Source organism: Rhinatrema bivittatum, chromosome 13 (genome assembly GCF_901001135.1).
Source record: "Rhinatrema bivittatum chromosome 13, aRhiBiv1.1, whole genome shotgun sequence".
In the NCBI taxonomy this organism is placed as follows: Eukaryota; Metazoa; Chordata; class Amphibia; order Gymnophiona; family Rhinatrematidae; genus Rhinatrema; species Rhinatrema bivittatum.
The window spans coordinates 23,447,168-23,465,304 of NC_042627.1; the positions used below are offsets into that span (position 1 = coordinate 23,447,168).

Here is an 18,137-nt window from a genome sequence, read left to right on the forward strand (position 1 = left end):
TTTAATGTGGACAAGTGCAAGGTGATGCATATAGGGGAAAATAACCCATGCTATGGTTACACAATGTTAGGTTCCATATTAGGTGCTACTACCCAAGAAAGAGATCTAGGCGTCATAATGGATAACACATTGAAATTGTCGGTTCAGTGTGCTGCGGCAGTCAAAAAAGCAAACAGTATGTTAGGAATGGTGAATAAAACGGAAAATGTCATAATGCCTCTGTATCGCTCCATAGTGAGACTGCACCTTGAATACTGTGTACAATTCTGGTCACCGCATCTCAAAAAAGATATAACTGCGATGGAGAAGGTACAGAGAAGGGCTACCAAAATGATAAGGGGAATGAAACAGCTCCCCTATGAGGAAAGACTAAAGAGGTTAGGACTTTTCAGCCTGGAGAAGAGACGGCTGAGGGGGGATATGATAGAGGTGTTTAAAATCATGAGAGGTCTAGAATGGGTAGATGTGAATCGGTTTTTTACTCTTTCGGATAATAGAAAGACTAGGGGGCACTCCATGAAGTTAGCATTGGCACGTTTAAAACTAATCGGAGAAAGTTCTTTTTCACTCAACGCATAATTAAACTCTGGAATTTGTTGCCAGAAGATGTGGTTAGTGCAGTTAGTATAGCTGTGTTTAAAAAAGGATTAGATAAGTTCTTGGAGGAGAAGTCCATTACCTGCTATTAATTAAGTTGACTTAAATAATAACCACCGCTATTACTAGCAACGGTAACATGGAATAGACTTAGTTTTTGGGTACTTGCCAGGTTCTTATTGCCTGGATTGGCCACTGTTGGAAACAGGTTGCTGGGCTTGATGGACCCTTGGTCTGACCCAGTATGGCATGTTCTTATGTTCTTATGTTCAACTGCGTTGTTTTCTATCCATATCTTCATTTCAAAAGCGTCCTATCTTTCTGTTTCATATGGACAGTAATACATACCTCCCTTCTATCAATTTAACATTTTTAACCAATCAAAAACCATACACCATCCATTTTCAGAATGACACACGTACAGGAAGGACACAATCCCTGCCACCGATGACACACCTTTCACTGGGCATATTCATTAATAAAGATCCTTCCATCTGTCAGTCCTGCATATTGCATCACTGTGACAGGTTAAAGCCTAAAACTATCCAATGGTACAGGAAAACTAATGATTTTAATCCAGACCAGGGATTTTTCACCTCTCTTACTCCATGTGAGATAAGTCTGGATAGAAAGATAGCTAGTTGCTGGGGAACAAGATTATCCAGGTGCAGACATGCCCAAATTAGGGAAGGCTTGAAAAGCAAGGCCTGCAGTCTGAAGGGCCTGTGCTAATGAGTTGTAATCAATATTTATTTATTTACATCCTTTTACTATACCGACGTTCAAGACGAAGATTCTTATCACACCGGTTTACATTGAACCAAACCATGGGAAAGTTACATATAACAAGTTATCATCGAACCAAATCTAGGAAAAATTGCATATACAAATTGTATAGAAATGTATAGAAAGGATAGAAATAGAGTGACATAACAAGGGTAATCCCGGTAAATACATTAACCTGGTATGAGGATATAAATAACTTCAAACTTAGAAACTTAGTTCCGCACTTAACTCGGATCTAACGGGGGAGAGGGCTCATTGGGGGCCTATGACTAAAAATGTATGTTAATGTGAGTTAGCTATAAATAGGTCCGCAATTGAAAGAGATGCTGGCAAGTTCCTGAACTGCCACAGGCGCACGCTCTATGCTTCCGAGAAATGATCGCTAGCAACTATTTTTCCTTCTTAGTTCCTTAGTGACCATGTTTACGTTGTTACTGAGAAGCTGTATTTTTGTTTCGGTCTGTTTGCTGACTAGACTTACATGACTAAGTTTGTTTGGGCATATCAGTCATAAAGAACTTATCTGAACTGTTTTCCGGTGTGGCTCAGTCTTATACCAGCCCCATTCTACCACACTTATACAACACACTTCCAGCAATTGTAATCACATCCATATCCATAACCATATTGTCTCTCATTATACAGTGAGCATCTAACTATGAATCTGACATTAAATATATAAGGCCCTCAACCAATATTGTTGATTTAACACTATAGTAACCTACTTTAAATTTATTGTAATAAGCTTTGAGGCCATTCATGGTAAAAAGTGAATATCGGAAACCAATAGATAAATAAATAAGAATAAATCAGAAAAGGCTTTAGATGCATCACACTAAAGCTCCATCTGTTGCGCCGGAGGTGGACCCTTGGGCCGAGGTGGGGTTGACGCAACCTGTAGGAGGGATCCTATGGGTCCCCACCGTCAGCAGGCTTCACCAATACCAGCCCTCGTTCCCTGCGGGTTGAGCCTTTGGGTACTGGGGCTGGCTGGACTTAAGTGGGACTCCGTATGTCATCATCGATGGAAGGATCGAGGTCAGCCCAAAGGCAGCAACAGAGGAGAGAAAAAGTCTATACTGGACGAGGTGGAGTCCGTAGAACCAAAGTCAGACAGGGAGCGCCCGAGCAAGATCAGGCCAAAGCCTGAATAGGCCAGGTCCAGGACATAGACTGAAGAGGCGTCGTAGGGCAAGCAAGAGTCGGGACCGGTGGCAATCTGGAAGCAGTGACAAGTAAGGCTGAGGTCTGGATGAGGAGAAAGTCAAGAGCATAGTTGGGCAATGCAGAGGTCTGGGTCTGGAGAGAGGCAACAGAGTAGTCAGGCAATGCAGAGGTCTGGGTCTGGAGAGAGGCAACGGAGTAATCAGGCAATGCAAAGGTCTGGGTCCGGAGAGAGGCAACGGCATAATCAGGCAAAGCAGAGGTCTGGGTCCAGAGAGAGGCAACGGCGTAATCCGGCAAAGCAGAGGTCTGGGTCTGGAGAGAGGCAACGGAGTAGTCAGGCAATGCAGAGGTCTGGGTCTGGAGAGAGGCAACGGAGTAGTCAGGCAATGCAGAGGTCTGGGTCTGGAGAGAGGCAACAGAATAATCAGGCAACGCAGAGGTCTAGGTCTGGAGAGAGGCAACGGCATAATCAGGCAAAGCAGAGGTCTGAGTCTGGAGAGAGGAAACGGAGTAGTCAGGCAATGCAGAGGTCTGGGTCTGGAGAGAGGCAACGGAGTAGTCAGGCAATGCAGAGGTCTGGGTCTGGAGAGAGGCCTTGGAGTAATCAGGCAATGCAGAGGTCTGGGTCTGGAGAGAGGCAACAGCGTCAGGCAAAGCAGAGGTCTGGGTCTGGAGAGAGGTAACGGAGTAGTCAGGCAATGCAGAGGTCTAGGTCTGGAGAGAGGCAACGGCATAATCAGGCAAAGCAGAGGTCTGAGTCTGGAGAGAGGCAACGGAGAAATCAGGCAATGCAGAGGTCTGAGTCTGGAGAGAGGCAACGGCGTAATCAGGCAAAGCAGAGGTCTGGGTCTGGAGAGAAGCAACGGAGTAGTCAGGCAATGCAGAAGTCTGGGTCTGGAGAGAGGCAACGGAGTAATCAGGCAATGCAGAGGTCTGGAGAGAGGCAATGGCGTAATCAGGCAAAGCAGAGGTCTGGGTCTGGAGAGAGGCAACGGAGTAGTCAGGCAAAGCAGAGGTCTGGGTCTTGAGAGAGGCAACGGAGTAGTCAGGTAATGCAGAGGTCTGGATCTGGAGAGAGACAATGGCATAGTCAGGCAAAGCAGAGGTCCAGGCTTGGAAAAAGTCAATGGTGTGATCAGGCAAAGCAGAGGTCCAGGTTTGGAGAGAGTCAATGGCGTGGTCAGGCAAAGCAGAGGTCCAGGTTTGGAGAGAGTCAATGGTGTAGTCAGGCAAAGCAGAGGTCCGGGCTTGGAGAGAGTCAATGGCGTGGTCAGGCAAAGCAGAAGTCAAAGTCCGAGGAGGCAATCTGAGGATAGGTTGAGGATCAGGAACACAGGAACGAGAAAACCAGGAACAGGAGTCAGCAAGGATCAGGAACAAGAAGAATCTCTAGGAGGCAACGAGTACTCGACCAGTGAGGAGACCTGTTGCAAAGGCAATCTGAGGGAGTGGAGCCCGGGCTTAAGTACCGGAGCTCCGCTGACATCATCATCCAGAGCCGTGGCTCAGTTCCCGCCACGGGCCCTACTTAAGACATAGTGATGCGCACATGCCTAGGGATGGGCGCGGCACTGAGTGGCGGCGTCTCTCTGCGAACCACGCAGAGAGGCCCGATGTGGAGCACAAGGATCTGTAGCTGAACCGGAGGCACCAGGGCTGGTCCAAGGACGGAGCCGGCGGCCTACCACCGCCAGGGACGAGGGACCAGGCACTGGAAGACTTGAGAGAGGTAATGGGGCCGAGCCACGGGTCTGCCGCGGCCAGCACGCGTAACACCATCCATGTCTATGATTTAAAAAAAAACAGACAAATCTAATATTCATTTAAACCATACAGTTTTACTACTCTTAATTCATACACTCAAAAGATTTCTCACTACTGAAATTTGAATGGTTGTTTAAACAATCTTTGCATGAGAAGCTGCCTGCAGGGCACATCCCCTGACTTGCCAACACATTCCCAGTCCCTTCCCTGATGGCTTCCCAGACTAGCTAACAGCACCCTCAGCCCCATGAAGCCCACTGGACAAGGGGAACCCGGATGTCAACTACAGGCCAACTTGAGCAGGGCCTCAGCTCCTGGTGGTAAATATTAACATTTCATTGTCTAAATGGTAAAACTTTACTTACCTTTCGATCATGTAAATGATTAACATTTAATATCCTTAGCTGAAAATGTAAGCAAGGTGATCAATGCTATGCAAATGAATAGATTTTGTAGCACTTTTCAATGCTCCACTGATGAAAACGAGCTCAGCCTGATCAGGGTCAGGTCATTTTCAATAGGTTAAATTCCATCCCCATGGGTGACTTTCCACCACGTTTCCAGCTTATCGGGCCCATTGTGCCAGTTTCAGTGCCTCTGGATGGACTGATTCATATTGCACAGGTGCTTTTCCGATGAGTGTTGAAAACAATTTCAAGCAAGATTCAAGAACAAGGCATGAGTGTTCCCCTAGAACCACCACCACAGGATTTGCACAGCAATGTAGTTTAGTATGAGGACATCTAATTGCATTTTCTTTATGCTGAGCGGATATGATATCATTTTCTTTTTACTCCATCTTTAAGACTTGCAGGTTAAAATCTACACGAGATCAGATATTCTCATTCATACGACCTGCTCTCTGGAAAGCTCTTCCTGCTGAGATCAGGGAAGAAAAGGAGTTGAAGACATTTCAAAAGAAGATTAAAGCTTTTTATTTTACGGAGGCTTTTATTAAAGTGATGGTTCATGCCATAAATGTCAAATGTCTTTTTATGTATATTGTTTGCTTTTAACTGTGGTTGTATAACCTGTAATCCGCACTGGAAAATATATTGGAAGTTGCGGAATATAAGACTTTAAAAATAAATAAACATATACTTTGAATTAAGGACGATGTTTGCCTGAATAAAGTGAATATAGCAAGCAACGACTGCAGCGTTAGTTTGTTTTTATATTCAGGCAGCAACATCATCCATAGCTCATTCTGCACTGAGCTGATGGCGGAAGCACGGCTCGCGTGCGTTAAGTTAAGTCAAATAGGAAGGTTTGTTGAACTTTCATTTCTCAATACTGGAAAGCTTTTCCTTCTGAGCAACCATCGCTGCTTTTCTCAGACAATAAAGGGAGTGGGGGAAGCTTGTAAGGGAAATTAAAGATTCACAACCTCTTAGGCGGAGAAAGGCAAACAATTCTCCAGCCAACATTTCTAACATTTTGAAGCCTCCCTTCCCCTGTACCCCGACTCCCCAAAGGAAGGCGATAACTCTGGGTTGATAGTTAACAAAATTCATGTTCCTTCCAGAATCAGAAACATTGGCATGCTGGTAACTAACTGCAAGCAACAATTGTACAGAATGGCCAGTTACTACTTTAGAAGAACAATTTCCTTGTTTTTTTGGGTAAATACATTATCTTTTCCTGCTACCACACTGCTAAATTCCCCTCTCTCTCCAAGGCTTTTCAAGGGGAGATTAGCACATCTCACACTCCTCTACTTTAAACAAACTAAGAAGGCCCCAGGAAAAGGCAAATAAAAAAAAATGTCTATATACATTAGGGGCTGTGCCGCCGCTCACTTCTCTTGCCAGCCCCACCGGTGGGCACTCCACTCGACCTCACGTTCCTACCGAGACAGAAAATGCGAGGAATGATTGGCCGAGGCGACTGACTGCTCGGGCACTGACAGGCCGCTTGGTGACCTAAGAAAAGGAAAGGGTGGGGAAGGAGTTGAGAATTCTTCACCCCATTCCTCCTTTGGTTCCAGTAACCGAGCGTGCAGAGTTGTTACTGCAAAAGCCCCCAAAAGGAGAAACATTGCATGTCAACTTCAAAGAGAGTGCTTTACGACTCCATGGCCTGAATGCGTGCGTCCCTGCATTTCCAGGGATATGGGTGGAGGAACGGGTTTCTGTGGGATTCAGCGGGGTGTGGGTTGGGAGGCTAGCCGGAGGTATACGTAGGTTGGAGGATGGGTATATGGTGGTGTAAGTGGAGAGTGTGTGTGTGTGTGTGTGTGTTGGGGGCACTCTTTCCCTCTTGCACTGTTCACTTTATCCTCCTCCTCCGACTCCCCTGTGTGTGTTGGGGGGGAGTTTACGTGTAGGGAGAATGGGCATGTGTGTGTTTGAGTGGGGAGGAGTAGTTGTGGCTGCGAGCATTTGTGTAGGAACGACAGAGAAAGAGTCAGTGTGGGAATGTATTTGTGGGGATGCAGGGGGCGTGGGTGTTGGGGAGAGTGGATGTAGACAGGATAGTGAGCATGAATATGTGTATGTGTGGGTGGGTGAGGGTTGGTATGGGGTTAGGGGTTGGCATGTGTGGGAAGAAAGGGTGGGAGTATTTGTGGGGTAGGGGAGATGGTGGGTGTGAGGGGGAAGAGTGGGAGTGCGTATAGGTGGGGTTGAGTAGGAGAGTGAGGCAGGGAGAATGTGTGTGTGTGTATGCATGCACATGTATATGTGTCTTTGAGGAGGGCCCTAGTTCTTGTTTGCACTTTCCATTTTGTTTCACTATCCTCTCCGCCATTCTTCATTTCCTCCCCATTCTCTCTCATTCACTCCTCATGTTCTCTCCCTCTCATTCACCCTTTCTCTTCCCTGTCACCCCTTCTCTCACTCACCCCTTTCCCCATTCTTCTCTCCCGTCTCATTAACCTCCCGTCTCATTCACCTCCCTTCACTTACCCTCCTCTTCTCTCACCTCTCTCTTCCTTCCCTTCCCTCTCATTGCCCACTTGGCACCCCTGTCATCCTCACTGTGGGGCCTGGAAAACCTCACTTCTCCCTCCATGATACGCTCTCCTCCTCCAGAGGGGAGGAGTTAGCAATCTGTTATCGCTCACCCCGCCAGGAGGGCAGATTTAGCAATCTTGTTCTGCTTTTCTCTTGAAAGGAGGAGGAGTTAGCAATCTGGCATGATCTGCTCCTCCAGAAGGGAGGAGTTAGCTATCTGTAGTGCTTACCCTGCCAAGAGGGCGGCGTTAGTAATCTGTTAGCGAACTGCTGTTGGATGCTCCTGTAAGGGAAGGAGGTAGCAATCTGTTATGGGTCAACTCCCCAGGGATGCTGCAGCCTGCCCTGATCATGTATGATGAGATCCAGGGAAGTCCCCAGACTGATAGGTTTCTGGATGGACAACTCCCACAGGAGTGGAAACCAGAACTGTCTCGGCCAATGAGGGGCTATATGGATCGCAGTCCATCTGTCCACGCAAAGCTTCAAGAGAGTCTTCTCCACTAAGGGAATTGGAGGATACACATACAGAAAACACTTACCCCAGTGACAGGCAAGGGCGTCTGAAGCTGGTTTGCTGTCTGACCTGGACAAGGAGCAGAACTGAGACACCTTATGGTTGCAGGGGGACGTCAACAGATCTACATCTAGGCTCCCCCAGAGATGGAAAATCCAATTTGCTAACCCCTGGTTCAAGGACCACTCATGGGGTCTGAAGGCTCGATTCAACTTATCCGCTAACATGTTCTTTGTTCCAGCCAGGTACATGGCCCTGAGCACCATCCCGTGGTCCAGGGCCCAGGACCAGATCTAGACAAAAGAGGTACGATTCTGTGCCTCCCTGCTTTTTCACATACTTCATAGCTACTTGGTTGTCGGTCTGGATCAGGACAATTTTGTTGGACAGCCGATCTCTGAAAGCCCATAGCAGTTACCTGATCACCCGAAGCTCCAGGAAGTTGATTTGACAAGAACGTTCCTGAGCAGACCACAGTCCCTGGGTACCGAGCCCATCTATATGAGCTCTCCACCCCAGGAGACTCTGAAAGGAAAGACTCTGAAAGGAAATCCCCCATTCCAGAATGGAAAGTACCTACCACCAGGACAAAGAATCCCAGAGTGACGGGTTGACTCGGATGCAATCCTCGAGGCTCTGAGTGGCTTGCTGCCACTGAGACCTCTAGGTCCATTGGGCTCTGTGCATATGTAAGCGTGCCAAGGGAGTGACATGGACGGTGGTGGCCATGTGGCCCAACAGTCTCAACATGTGCCAAGCTGATACCTATTGGTTCTGTCGCACCTCTGTAGCAATGGTCGCTAGAGCAACAGCCTTCTGGCATGGCAGGAAGGCCTTGGCTTAAGCCGTGTCTAGCAGGGCTCCGATGAAGGTGATGGACTGAGATGGGACTTTGGGTAGTTGAGAACGAATCCTAGTGACTACAACACCTGGATGGCCAAGCGCATGGACCAGATGGCCCCTGCCTGAGAAGTGGTCTTGACCAGTCAATCGTCCAGATACAGGAAAACATGCGCTCCCAGTCTGTGGAGGTACGCTGCTACCATGGCTAGGTATTTCTTGAAGACTCATGGGATGGATGTAAGCCCAAACAGCAACATCCGATACTGTAAGTGCTGTTTCCCCACTACCGGGGAAACAGCACTTACAAAAGGGGGATCAAGGTGCCCAGGGAAACCATCTTGAACTTTTCTTTTCTTAGAAACTTGTTCAAGGCCCTCAGGTCTAGGATGGGATGGAGTCCTCCTGTTTTCTTTGGAATCAGGAAGTACCTGGAGTAGAATCCCCACCCTATTTGCCCTGGTGGTATGGGCTCGGCTGTTCTGGCCGTTAAGAGGGAGGAGAGCTCCTCCTGTAGTACCTCTTGATGCACTACCAGCCCACAAAATGGGCACAGAGGGCAATTTGGCGGCACACCCAATAGGTTTAATTGGTACCAAGCTAACACTGGGCCACTGGTTCGCAAAGAATCACAGCCTGCCCCAGACCGGAGGGTCCATTGTCCCGGGTATGGACAACTGGCTTACACTCTCTACGACCCAGTCAAAACCCCGTCCCCGGAGTTGACTGAGGAGCTGGCTGGGGCTTGGGAGCTCTCTGCTGCCTGGAATGGCCACGGGAGCTCTGATGGTATACATGGGATTGAGGAGGTGCAGGATACTACTTCCTCTGGCAAAAGAAATACTTCCTTGCCTCTTGCCTTGATGGCCTTCTGGATGAGGAGGACGGGTCAGGAGTGCTAGTGGAGAGGTGCTGGAGGGTTTCATGATGGTCCTGGAGTTGGGCCACAGCATTCTTCATTCTATTTCTGAAGAGATTCTCTCCAGTGCATGGCACGTCAGCAAGTCGTTCCTGTACCTCTGGTCTGAGTTTCGCGGCCCAAAGCCATGCCAGACTGCGGGTCCCGATTCTAACTGCAGCGACCCTCTATGACATTTCGAAAACATCGTATGTCGCATGGACCTCATGTTTTCCACACTCCAAACTCTTGAGCACCAGTTGCATGAGGGTGTCTTGCTGCTGTTGAGGCAGCTGCTCAGCTACCTTCTACACCTGCTTCCAGATGTCCCCCGAGTATTGGCTCATATAGCGCTGGTAGGCAGCGATGCGGGCAATAAGCATGGTGCTTTAGAACACTTTCTTTCCAAGAGCGTCCAACGCTCTGTGGTCCTTCTCTGGGAGTACTGAGGAGTGGGTCTGATGATACTTGGCCCTCTTGAGGGCAGATTCAACCACCACCGATTAGTGGGGTAGCTGACACTTGCTGAATCCGGCAGCCTTTTAGATGAAGTAAACCCCGTCCACCTTCCTATTTGCGAGAGGCACTGTTCCCAAATCCTCATCAGCAACTCCACAAGGATCTCATGTACTGGAACTCCTTAGTAGGCTCCACGAACTGAAGAATCTCAAACATTTTGTGCTTGGCATCTTCTTCAGACAGAAGCTGGAATGGGATGACTTCCGCATCACTCTGACAATTTTAGCTAGGAGAGGACAGCCACTGGCAGGACCTTTGAACAAGCAATACAACTGTTATCAAGCCACCGACTGCCTGCCTCCCCATCAAGAGACTGTTATTCCCTCATCTGTGCTCCCCCTCCTTCACCCCCTCCCTCCCCCAATCCCTCTTCTCTTTATCCCAGCTCCTCTCTCCTGAACTGGGGGAGCTGCAGGTGTCAGTTCGGAAAAAAAAACGCCGGCTGCTACACTGTACCAGCGGCATCAGTAGCAGTCAGTGAGCGTGGTTAAACCGAGTCCCTGCAGTGGTCCCTCCTCCCCTGGCATGGGGCTTTCCTTTTCAGATAGGACGACTGCTGCGGGATGCAGTAGTGGGGGGGGGGGGGGGGGGTGTCACCACAGGGGCCGTGAGCACGACAAGATGCTGCTACTATTCCCTTGCAGCAGCCGAGCCCAGGACCAGCCTGTCCAGCAATATCGTATCAGCAAAAAAGTTGAGATGAGGGAGTAAGGCTGTGAAGGGGGAAAGAATTATATTGGGGGGGGGGAGGGGAGGGGCGAGGTAAATAGAAAGCAGGTGAAAGCCAGTGAGGAAGAAATCGGGGTGGAGGAAGCAACAGGGGTAGACGGACCATTGCATGGGTGGGGGCAGAATTGGGGGGGGGGGGGGGGGCAAAGAGGGCTGAGTTGGGGAGGTTCAGATAAAAAAAAAAAGGAGAGAGATGCGTAGGAAGATGAACCTGAAAACAGGCAGTGCAGTCAGAAGGCGATAATTTTAATTATCAAACTGGATTATGGAATCTTTTATGGGCTGTAAAACCTTTAAAGTCCCAAACAAAACACATGTAGTACAATATCTTTTTCTGACGCTGCTCTACTCTTGTTAGCTACATGTAAAATTCAGAAAATGATGTTATGGCCTTGCAAGCCAGTTTCACAAGCTAGTCCTCAATACAATTTTACAGCAGCCAGCATAATTGTCTCTATTTAGCAGCGGTAGCAGGATAAAAATTCCTCTGTAAAAACAAATTGGTAAACAACATTCCTTCTTCCTAGCTAATTCTTGTTCGGAGGAGATTTGTGTGCATTTGTTTTTTTGATAGCTGTTACAGTGTTGACCAAAATGCTATACAACCCTCATGTCAATTAAAGAGAATTACAGCTATAATCCCCTGTAAGTGGGACACAAGGAAGTGCGTCACAGTACAGAGTTTAACTAATCTTTACAGAGTAGTAATAGGAAATTCTGCATCAAATGTAGGTTACGAGAGTGTTTACAATACCAGGGAGATCAAGGGAGAGCCCAGGCTGTGATTATAATAAATGTCACGCCAAGGTATGTGTCAGATGAACTGTTTATGGCAGACTTGCACGTCCAACGCTGACTGCACAGAGCCATTTCCTGCACCAGACACACTGCACTCCGTACAGTCTCATTAGTAAATACAACAATACATGCATATCAAATACATGTGGGTTATAACATTTTGGGATAGACCTGATATATGTCAAGATATACATGCGCATATAGGAGCTTGGGCAGGTCTTTTAAAGTTATCCTCCCTGGTTTTTTTTTTATGTCAAAATACAAAATCTCAGAGGTTTTTTTTATTAAGCATTAATAGGTTGTTTTGAACTGGTAGATAAGTTGAGACTAAGTGCTCCTGTCTGATTCTGCTTGAGGCCCATTGTGCAGCAACAGGCAGTGGCTTATTTGCAGCACATTATACAACTCCAACACCATGTTCACTACATAGGTTATGGCTTATATATGCACCTTGTTTATTTGTTTCTATATATTGTATATGAAAAGGAGCCTGCTTATTTTGTTGCTCAGTATAATCCAGGTAAGACATGACCAACGCATGCAAAACAGATCCGAAACATTCAAGCAGCAAGAAACAAACAAATGCAGCTTAAGGAAAGCATTCTTTATAACATTTTTAGCCTGAGAATATATAGGGCATATCAAAAAAAAGATCCTTAAGTTATATTTGAAATCTGTACCTCAAAGCTATCAAAGGAAAAAGTTTTAGGGACATCAGGAGGAGGAAAGCAGCTCGGAATTAGAATTTCAGTCTTTGCAATATTCAGGACCAGCTTCTTGTCAGTAAGCCATTCCTTAATTAGCTGTTGGTTGTACTTTTACTTTGCTCTAGAGACAGTGTAACTTGCTTAGAGTCTCTAGTGCAAAGCAAGAAATAAATTGAACACTGAATAAAAAGCACATCCAACTTTCTACACGTCCTGCTGTACCTGAGACCTGAGCACAGGGATCCTATTCTGCTGCGAAAGAGTCTGCAGACGAAGTAATTAACACTATTGCTGGAAAACCAGCCAGCAGCTGCCAAGGCACTAGAGGATTTGGCATCTATCAAGGGAACTATTCACAGCAAAGGAGTCCCTGTAAGTCACTCTGGGCTCCCTTTCATTACTTTTGGTCTGTCAGTTCCTGGAATGCAGTGTACAGATTTGAAAAGGATACAGAGGAAGTTTGGAAACATGAAAAATGTCAGCTAAGGACTGGAGAAGAGTGTGAGCAAACTGAAAGGACATTACATCACATTTAGTCTGCCCAGTTTCATTCCTGCGGCATAGCCATAGTCCCCCAGCTGATCTCTGGCTTCCCCTTTACTTTTTTCCATTTAGGGATCCTCTGTATTTATTCCAGGCTTTTTTGAACTTGGATTTTTTTTAATCACCTTTCTAAAGCCAAGCTCGAGGCAAGTTACAAATGTAGGTACAGAATGTACTTCTCTGCCCCAGAGGGCTTAAAATCTAAAGGGTCATTTAATAAGCCTTTTCTTCCACTCTGGGTCTGTGGGGAAAATGCTTCATAAATCAGACCCGATGTTCGCACCTGAAGCAATGAAAAGTGACGGGACGTGCCCAAGCTGCCAAGGAGAAGGAGGAGAAGCAGGATTTCAGCCCTGGCTTCCCTAGTTCTCAGCCCTCTTCTAACCACTGGGCTACTCTTCTTCTAAGTGTGCATCACAGCCAGCATTTATTTAGCATGCTTATGTGGGCTAGGAATATTCTCATTGTACAAGTGCAGTACTGGGCTGTAACCTGGAGGGCCCTGTAGAATGCAGCCCAGGAATTATTAAAATTAAAGCTCCGTTTGTAATATTAGTGTGGTGGGTAGCCTCTCTGCGATTTGCTTGCCTAAGGATTATTAACATGGGTGCAGATACTTAAATGTGTAAGGCAAAATGGCCACAAGTAGAATGTTAATCTACAATCCTACAGGCCGATTCAGTACCGTGCACTGGCCACAGCGCAAGTCTCAACACGCACTCATAACCCCCAATGCACAACGGGGGTTTGCATGTCCAAAACGCGCATCCAATCGCACGCGTAGGTAATAGCACTCATCACATGTAAATGCATGTTGATGGGGCTATTATCTATTCCCCCTGATGCAAAAAAAAATGTGCACTGGACGCATGCATTTTTACTCGCCAAAATTAACTCCTGCCCTGAGCAATTACTCTGGCATTCTACAGTTTAAAAATTAATTTCATATGACAAAATGCTTGAACAATACAGCACCACTTATGCAAACCAAAGTCCCAAAAATAAGTTATGGGTTTTAACCCAGTTTTATGCTTTCTAACCGCCTAAATGTTGGAAAGCCATTATACAAAAGGAGTTCATGTCTGTCCATCTGTCTTGTCAATCTGGGCGCAAAAAAAAACTCTCCAAAGAAGGGGTAAACTATCACTATATTTGGCATGCTGGCAGAAAACAGGGATGCCTTGGATGAATTCGGAAACCTGAAACATTCAGGTCAGTAGTTCTGGAGAACAGCACCTCCCCCCCAAAACCCCCCAGTGCTTCACTCTGGGCGGCGGGCAGGGGCCCGCGGAATGTTGGTGCGTGCCCCACGCCTTCCCCTCCCCCCAGGAGCTGGACCCTCGTGAGATCAGTCACCGCATAACATTCTGCTCGAAATCAAGCAAGGGAGAGCGGTTACACATGCGCACAGAGATCTAACGAATTGCAACAAGTGGGAAAAAGAAACTAAAGCAAATACCCAGAGCCCACATGGGTTCCCTGCTGTTTTAATATATGGGGAAGGCAAGTTTGAAAGCCTGTGAGCAGCTCGCAGGTCCACGGGCAAGCAGGGCCTCAGACAGATAGTCTGACCCATATGGCCAGGTGAAAAAGTGCCCCCTCACCCTGAACACAACACAAGACACCATGAGCTGGGAGACTCCATTAAGGGTTTGGGGTTTTTTTTTTAATTTAAAACACAACACTATTATTATTTATATCCTATAAGTAGTCACAAGTGTGACCTTGGTCCCAAAAATGTGACTTTTAGCTTTATATGGATGTGATCCTTAACCTCTACTAAAACTAACCTCTACCCAACTGATTAGTAATCTCTACATTTTTTAACCAGTAGGGGTTGAAAATGGAGTGTGTGCCTTTAAACCATGATGATGTCTTGCCTTTTTTGCTTCTATTGAATTATGTGATATTTATTATATTAGAGGTAGATATTAAAAGGTGCGTGCGGATTTTATAACATGCGCGCTTATAAAATCCATGGGCAGCGCGCACATGCGTGCCGGATTTTAAAATCTGCGCGTGCACGTGTGGGCAGCGCACGAGGGGGGTGGGATTTTAATAGATTACACTTGGCAACAAAATCGGGCCTTCCCCCATTCCCTCCCAATCCGCTCCAATTAAGGAGCAGACTGGGAGGAAACTTCCCTCCCCCACTACCTAAAAGCCCTCCCTCTTCCCCTGTCCTCCCCGCCCACTTAACCCATCCCAGAAACTTACATTTTTTTTGTTTCACTACTTTCTGCTCCCCTGGAGCAGAAGTAGTTTGTGCACGCCGGCCGACTGCTGGCGCGCGCTTCCCCGGGACAGCGGCTAATGGTTGCTGTCCTAGCCGGCCTCCGTCCCGCCCAGACCACGCCCCCGGCCTGCCCTTTTCAGGGCCCGGCAACTGTGCACGTATCGTCACTTACACGCGTGGCCGGGCCCTTCTGAAAAAGCGTGCTGCGCGCGTGTGGCCATTTTAAAATTCAGCCGGTGGGTTCTATATCTCATTAACATCAAAGCAAACTCCCTCCACTACCAGGCATATTGTAATGCAGCACAGATCCCTACTAAAAGCACACTCACAGCCTTTATAGCCATACTAAGGCCTCCCTGCAGAGCCCGGGGCTCCTGTTAGCTAAAGCCTTTCACACAACACAGGCTCCTGTCCCCCAGTACCTGGCTTACCCACTTTCCACTGCTTCATCTTTCACTAGATTTTTCTGTTTGCCACAAGTCCAACAATTCTTCTCAATGCAACGCCGCCTCTTCTCACCTGGTTACTTCTCTAACCCAAACTTTTTTTTTTTTTTTTTCTTTTTATGAATGTCATTAGCTCTTGCTCCACTTCTGATGACACTGCCAGGCTTGGTTACTTTTCCAGCGCACGGTATTTGTATGCAGTTTGAAGACGCAAACCCTCCCTCTCACCTGTCTGCAAACGCCATACCTGGGAACCTTTGAGGTGTCGCCAGCCTGAGATTCCGTGTGGATTGGAAGAGGTGCTGTCCGCAACAAGTTTTTCTCTTCTACCCCTCACCCCCACTCTCTGTATACAAATTCTCTAACTTCCTCCACCTCTAGGGATGACCCTAGTACTCTCCCCTCTATCCCCAAGCCATACCCCAGCATGCTCACGTTTCTCTGGCCCCAGGACTGTCCCTAGCACGTTCCCCTTCCCTAGCCATAGGCACATAGGGCTTGTGCAAGGAAGTCCACTCAGCAAAGAAAAGCCCTCTGCTTCTTGCTCCTTCCTGTCCCCTACCTGGCAGCCTGCAGGCCAGGGGCTGAGTGAAACAGAGGCTGGAGCAGATAGAGCAGAGGAGAAAAGAGCCACACTGCTCCCTAATCCAGCCCCTCCACTCCTGTCTTGCAGTGAACAGGAGGGGGAAGGAAAGAATTTGAGGTGGTTACAGTAGAACAGACCAAACAAAAGCTCCTCTGCTCCCTAATCCAGCCCCTCCACTCCTGCTGATTTTCCCCCTCTGGGCTAGAGAGGCAGCAGTGTCAGGGTACTCTTTTGGCAGTGGTACCTGTGGTCCAGGCCATATTGACCACAGGGTAGTTAAAGCTCTGCCAGCAAGTGAATTTTCAAAGGGAAATTCTCTGTAGAGTTTCCCTTTGAAAATTCAAGCAATGCCCACATGGAAGCAGGTGGAAAGTACATGCCAGAAAGCAAGCACAGCGATTTGAAAATACAATCACCACGCTTACTTTTCTTCCCATCACCTACCTCCGCCCATTCTTTATATGGACGGGAGGCAATTTTCAAATGTTTTTGTATTTTTATACGAGTAAAAATGCATTTACCTGTGTAAACTTCTATAAATATTGCCCTTATAAACTTTTATTAAACGAGTACTTGTATTTTTTAAGTTGGTGTAATTTATTCATACTCTACATTGCATATTTTAAATTAATGTTTTTGTTAACACAGGCAGGTTGCTTGTTTTTCTCTTTTATGGGCTTTTCAGAAATGCTTATAAGTCAAATGTTTGAATTTGGATAGTAGAGAAACGCTGACCTGACAGTGTGAGAATGTCGCTAAGTAAACAAACAAGAAGGTAAGGAAAACATTAACTAAAAATGGAAAGCCAAAATTAATAACCACAATTATCCTAACATTTAATTTTTTTAATTACATCCTAGTAGAGCCATTAGTTAGTGCTTCAGAAGGCATGCTCCTTCTCACTGAACATCTAACGTATCCAAGTGAAAATGTCTCCTAACATCCCCATATTTCACTGTAAAGGGTATCATTATGGTGAGCTTAGTTCTGCCTGTGCTGGCTTTAGATCAATTGTGCACTAAAGTGAAAAGCTGTGTGTAACTGGCTGGACAAAGTACACAGCTCAACTGAGTGCAGAAGCTTTTCTTTTACAAATAGGATACCAAGAGATCTGCATGTGCTGCTCACACCCAGTATTTTCCCAGGAAAATACATTTCATTGTAATGAAACGACAGAGAACGAAAACGGCAGCCCCCCTGATATTACCTGACAATACTCACATATATGCCAGCCTGGATACACGACTCCACGCCAGTGCACTCAATGCTAACCTCCGGCATGCAGCCGAGCACGCCTTCTACCTTCTCAGCAACCTCCTTGGGGCTCTCCTTGATGATCTGGAGAGTGAAGTCAGCCCCCAGTTCCTTGGCCTTCTCCAAGCGGCAGGTGGATAAGTCTTAAGAAAAATGGCAGCAAAACTGGTAATGAAAATATAGCAAGTGCCTCAGAGGGAGACCTAGCCAAGTTTTGCTTCAGTGGAGATAACAGGGGCGGGCAGGCAACAAATGTTCATTTATTTTGTTTTATTTTGGGGGGGGGGGGGGGTGTTTTCTTTTATGTCATTTTGTTTTAGTGTTCATAAAAACCCATTTAGATCCCAATTTTCAAAGCCATTTATGTGCATAAAATACGATTTTATGCGGGCAAATTGCCGTTATAAAATCTCCCGGGGCTCGGAGTGCGTAAAATATGCCTGGAACCCAGTTTCACACGAACTTTCACGTGCACCGAGGAGAGGTGGCCTGGAGGGCAGAGTTGGATTTGATCTTCAGAAGTCTGTGCGTAAGTTAACCACACAAGTTACATCCTCAGAAGAGCAGGGGGCCACTTTTTGCAAGTTATTTTGTGCATGTACCAGGGCAATTATTGAGCTTTTTCAAAGCGGCTTGCAAAACAGTCACTGGAATTGTGCACTTTTACTTTCAAGATACTTTGCAGCTCATGAAACCTTTCATTAGACCAACCTACGAATGATTCAAAGATCCTTGTGCAGGGGCCCTCTCTGGTTTAAAGGGCTCAGGTGCAACGCAATCCTTGGGTCATAGCTAT

At 46.8% G+C, this 18,137-nt stretch overlaps 1 protein-coding gene across 2 annotated transcripts in view; it reads right to left on the bottom strand.

Annotated features, from left to right (window-relative positions):
* The window catches only part of SORD (sorbitol dehydrogenase), a 59,886-nt gene that overhangs the window by 12,987 nt on the left and 28,762 nt on the right, over nt 1-18,137 (bottom strand). For both annotated transcript variants that reach the window (XM_029575147.1, XM_029575145.1), the window contains one exon: nt 17,309-17,484. In XM_029575147.1, the coding sequence (XP_029431007.1) occupies nt 17,309-17,484 (176 nt within the window). The remainder of the gene's footprint in view (nt 1-17,308; nt 17,485-18,137) is intronic.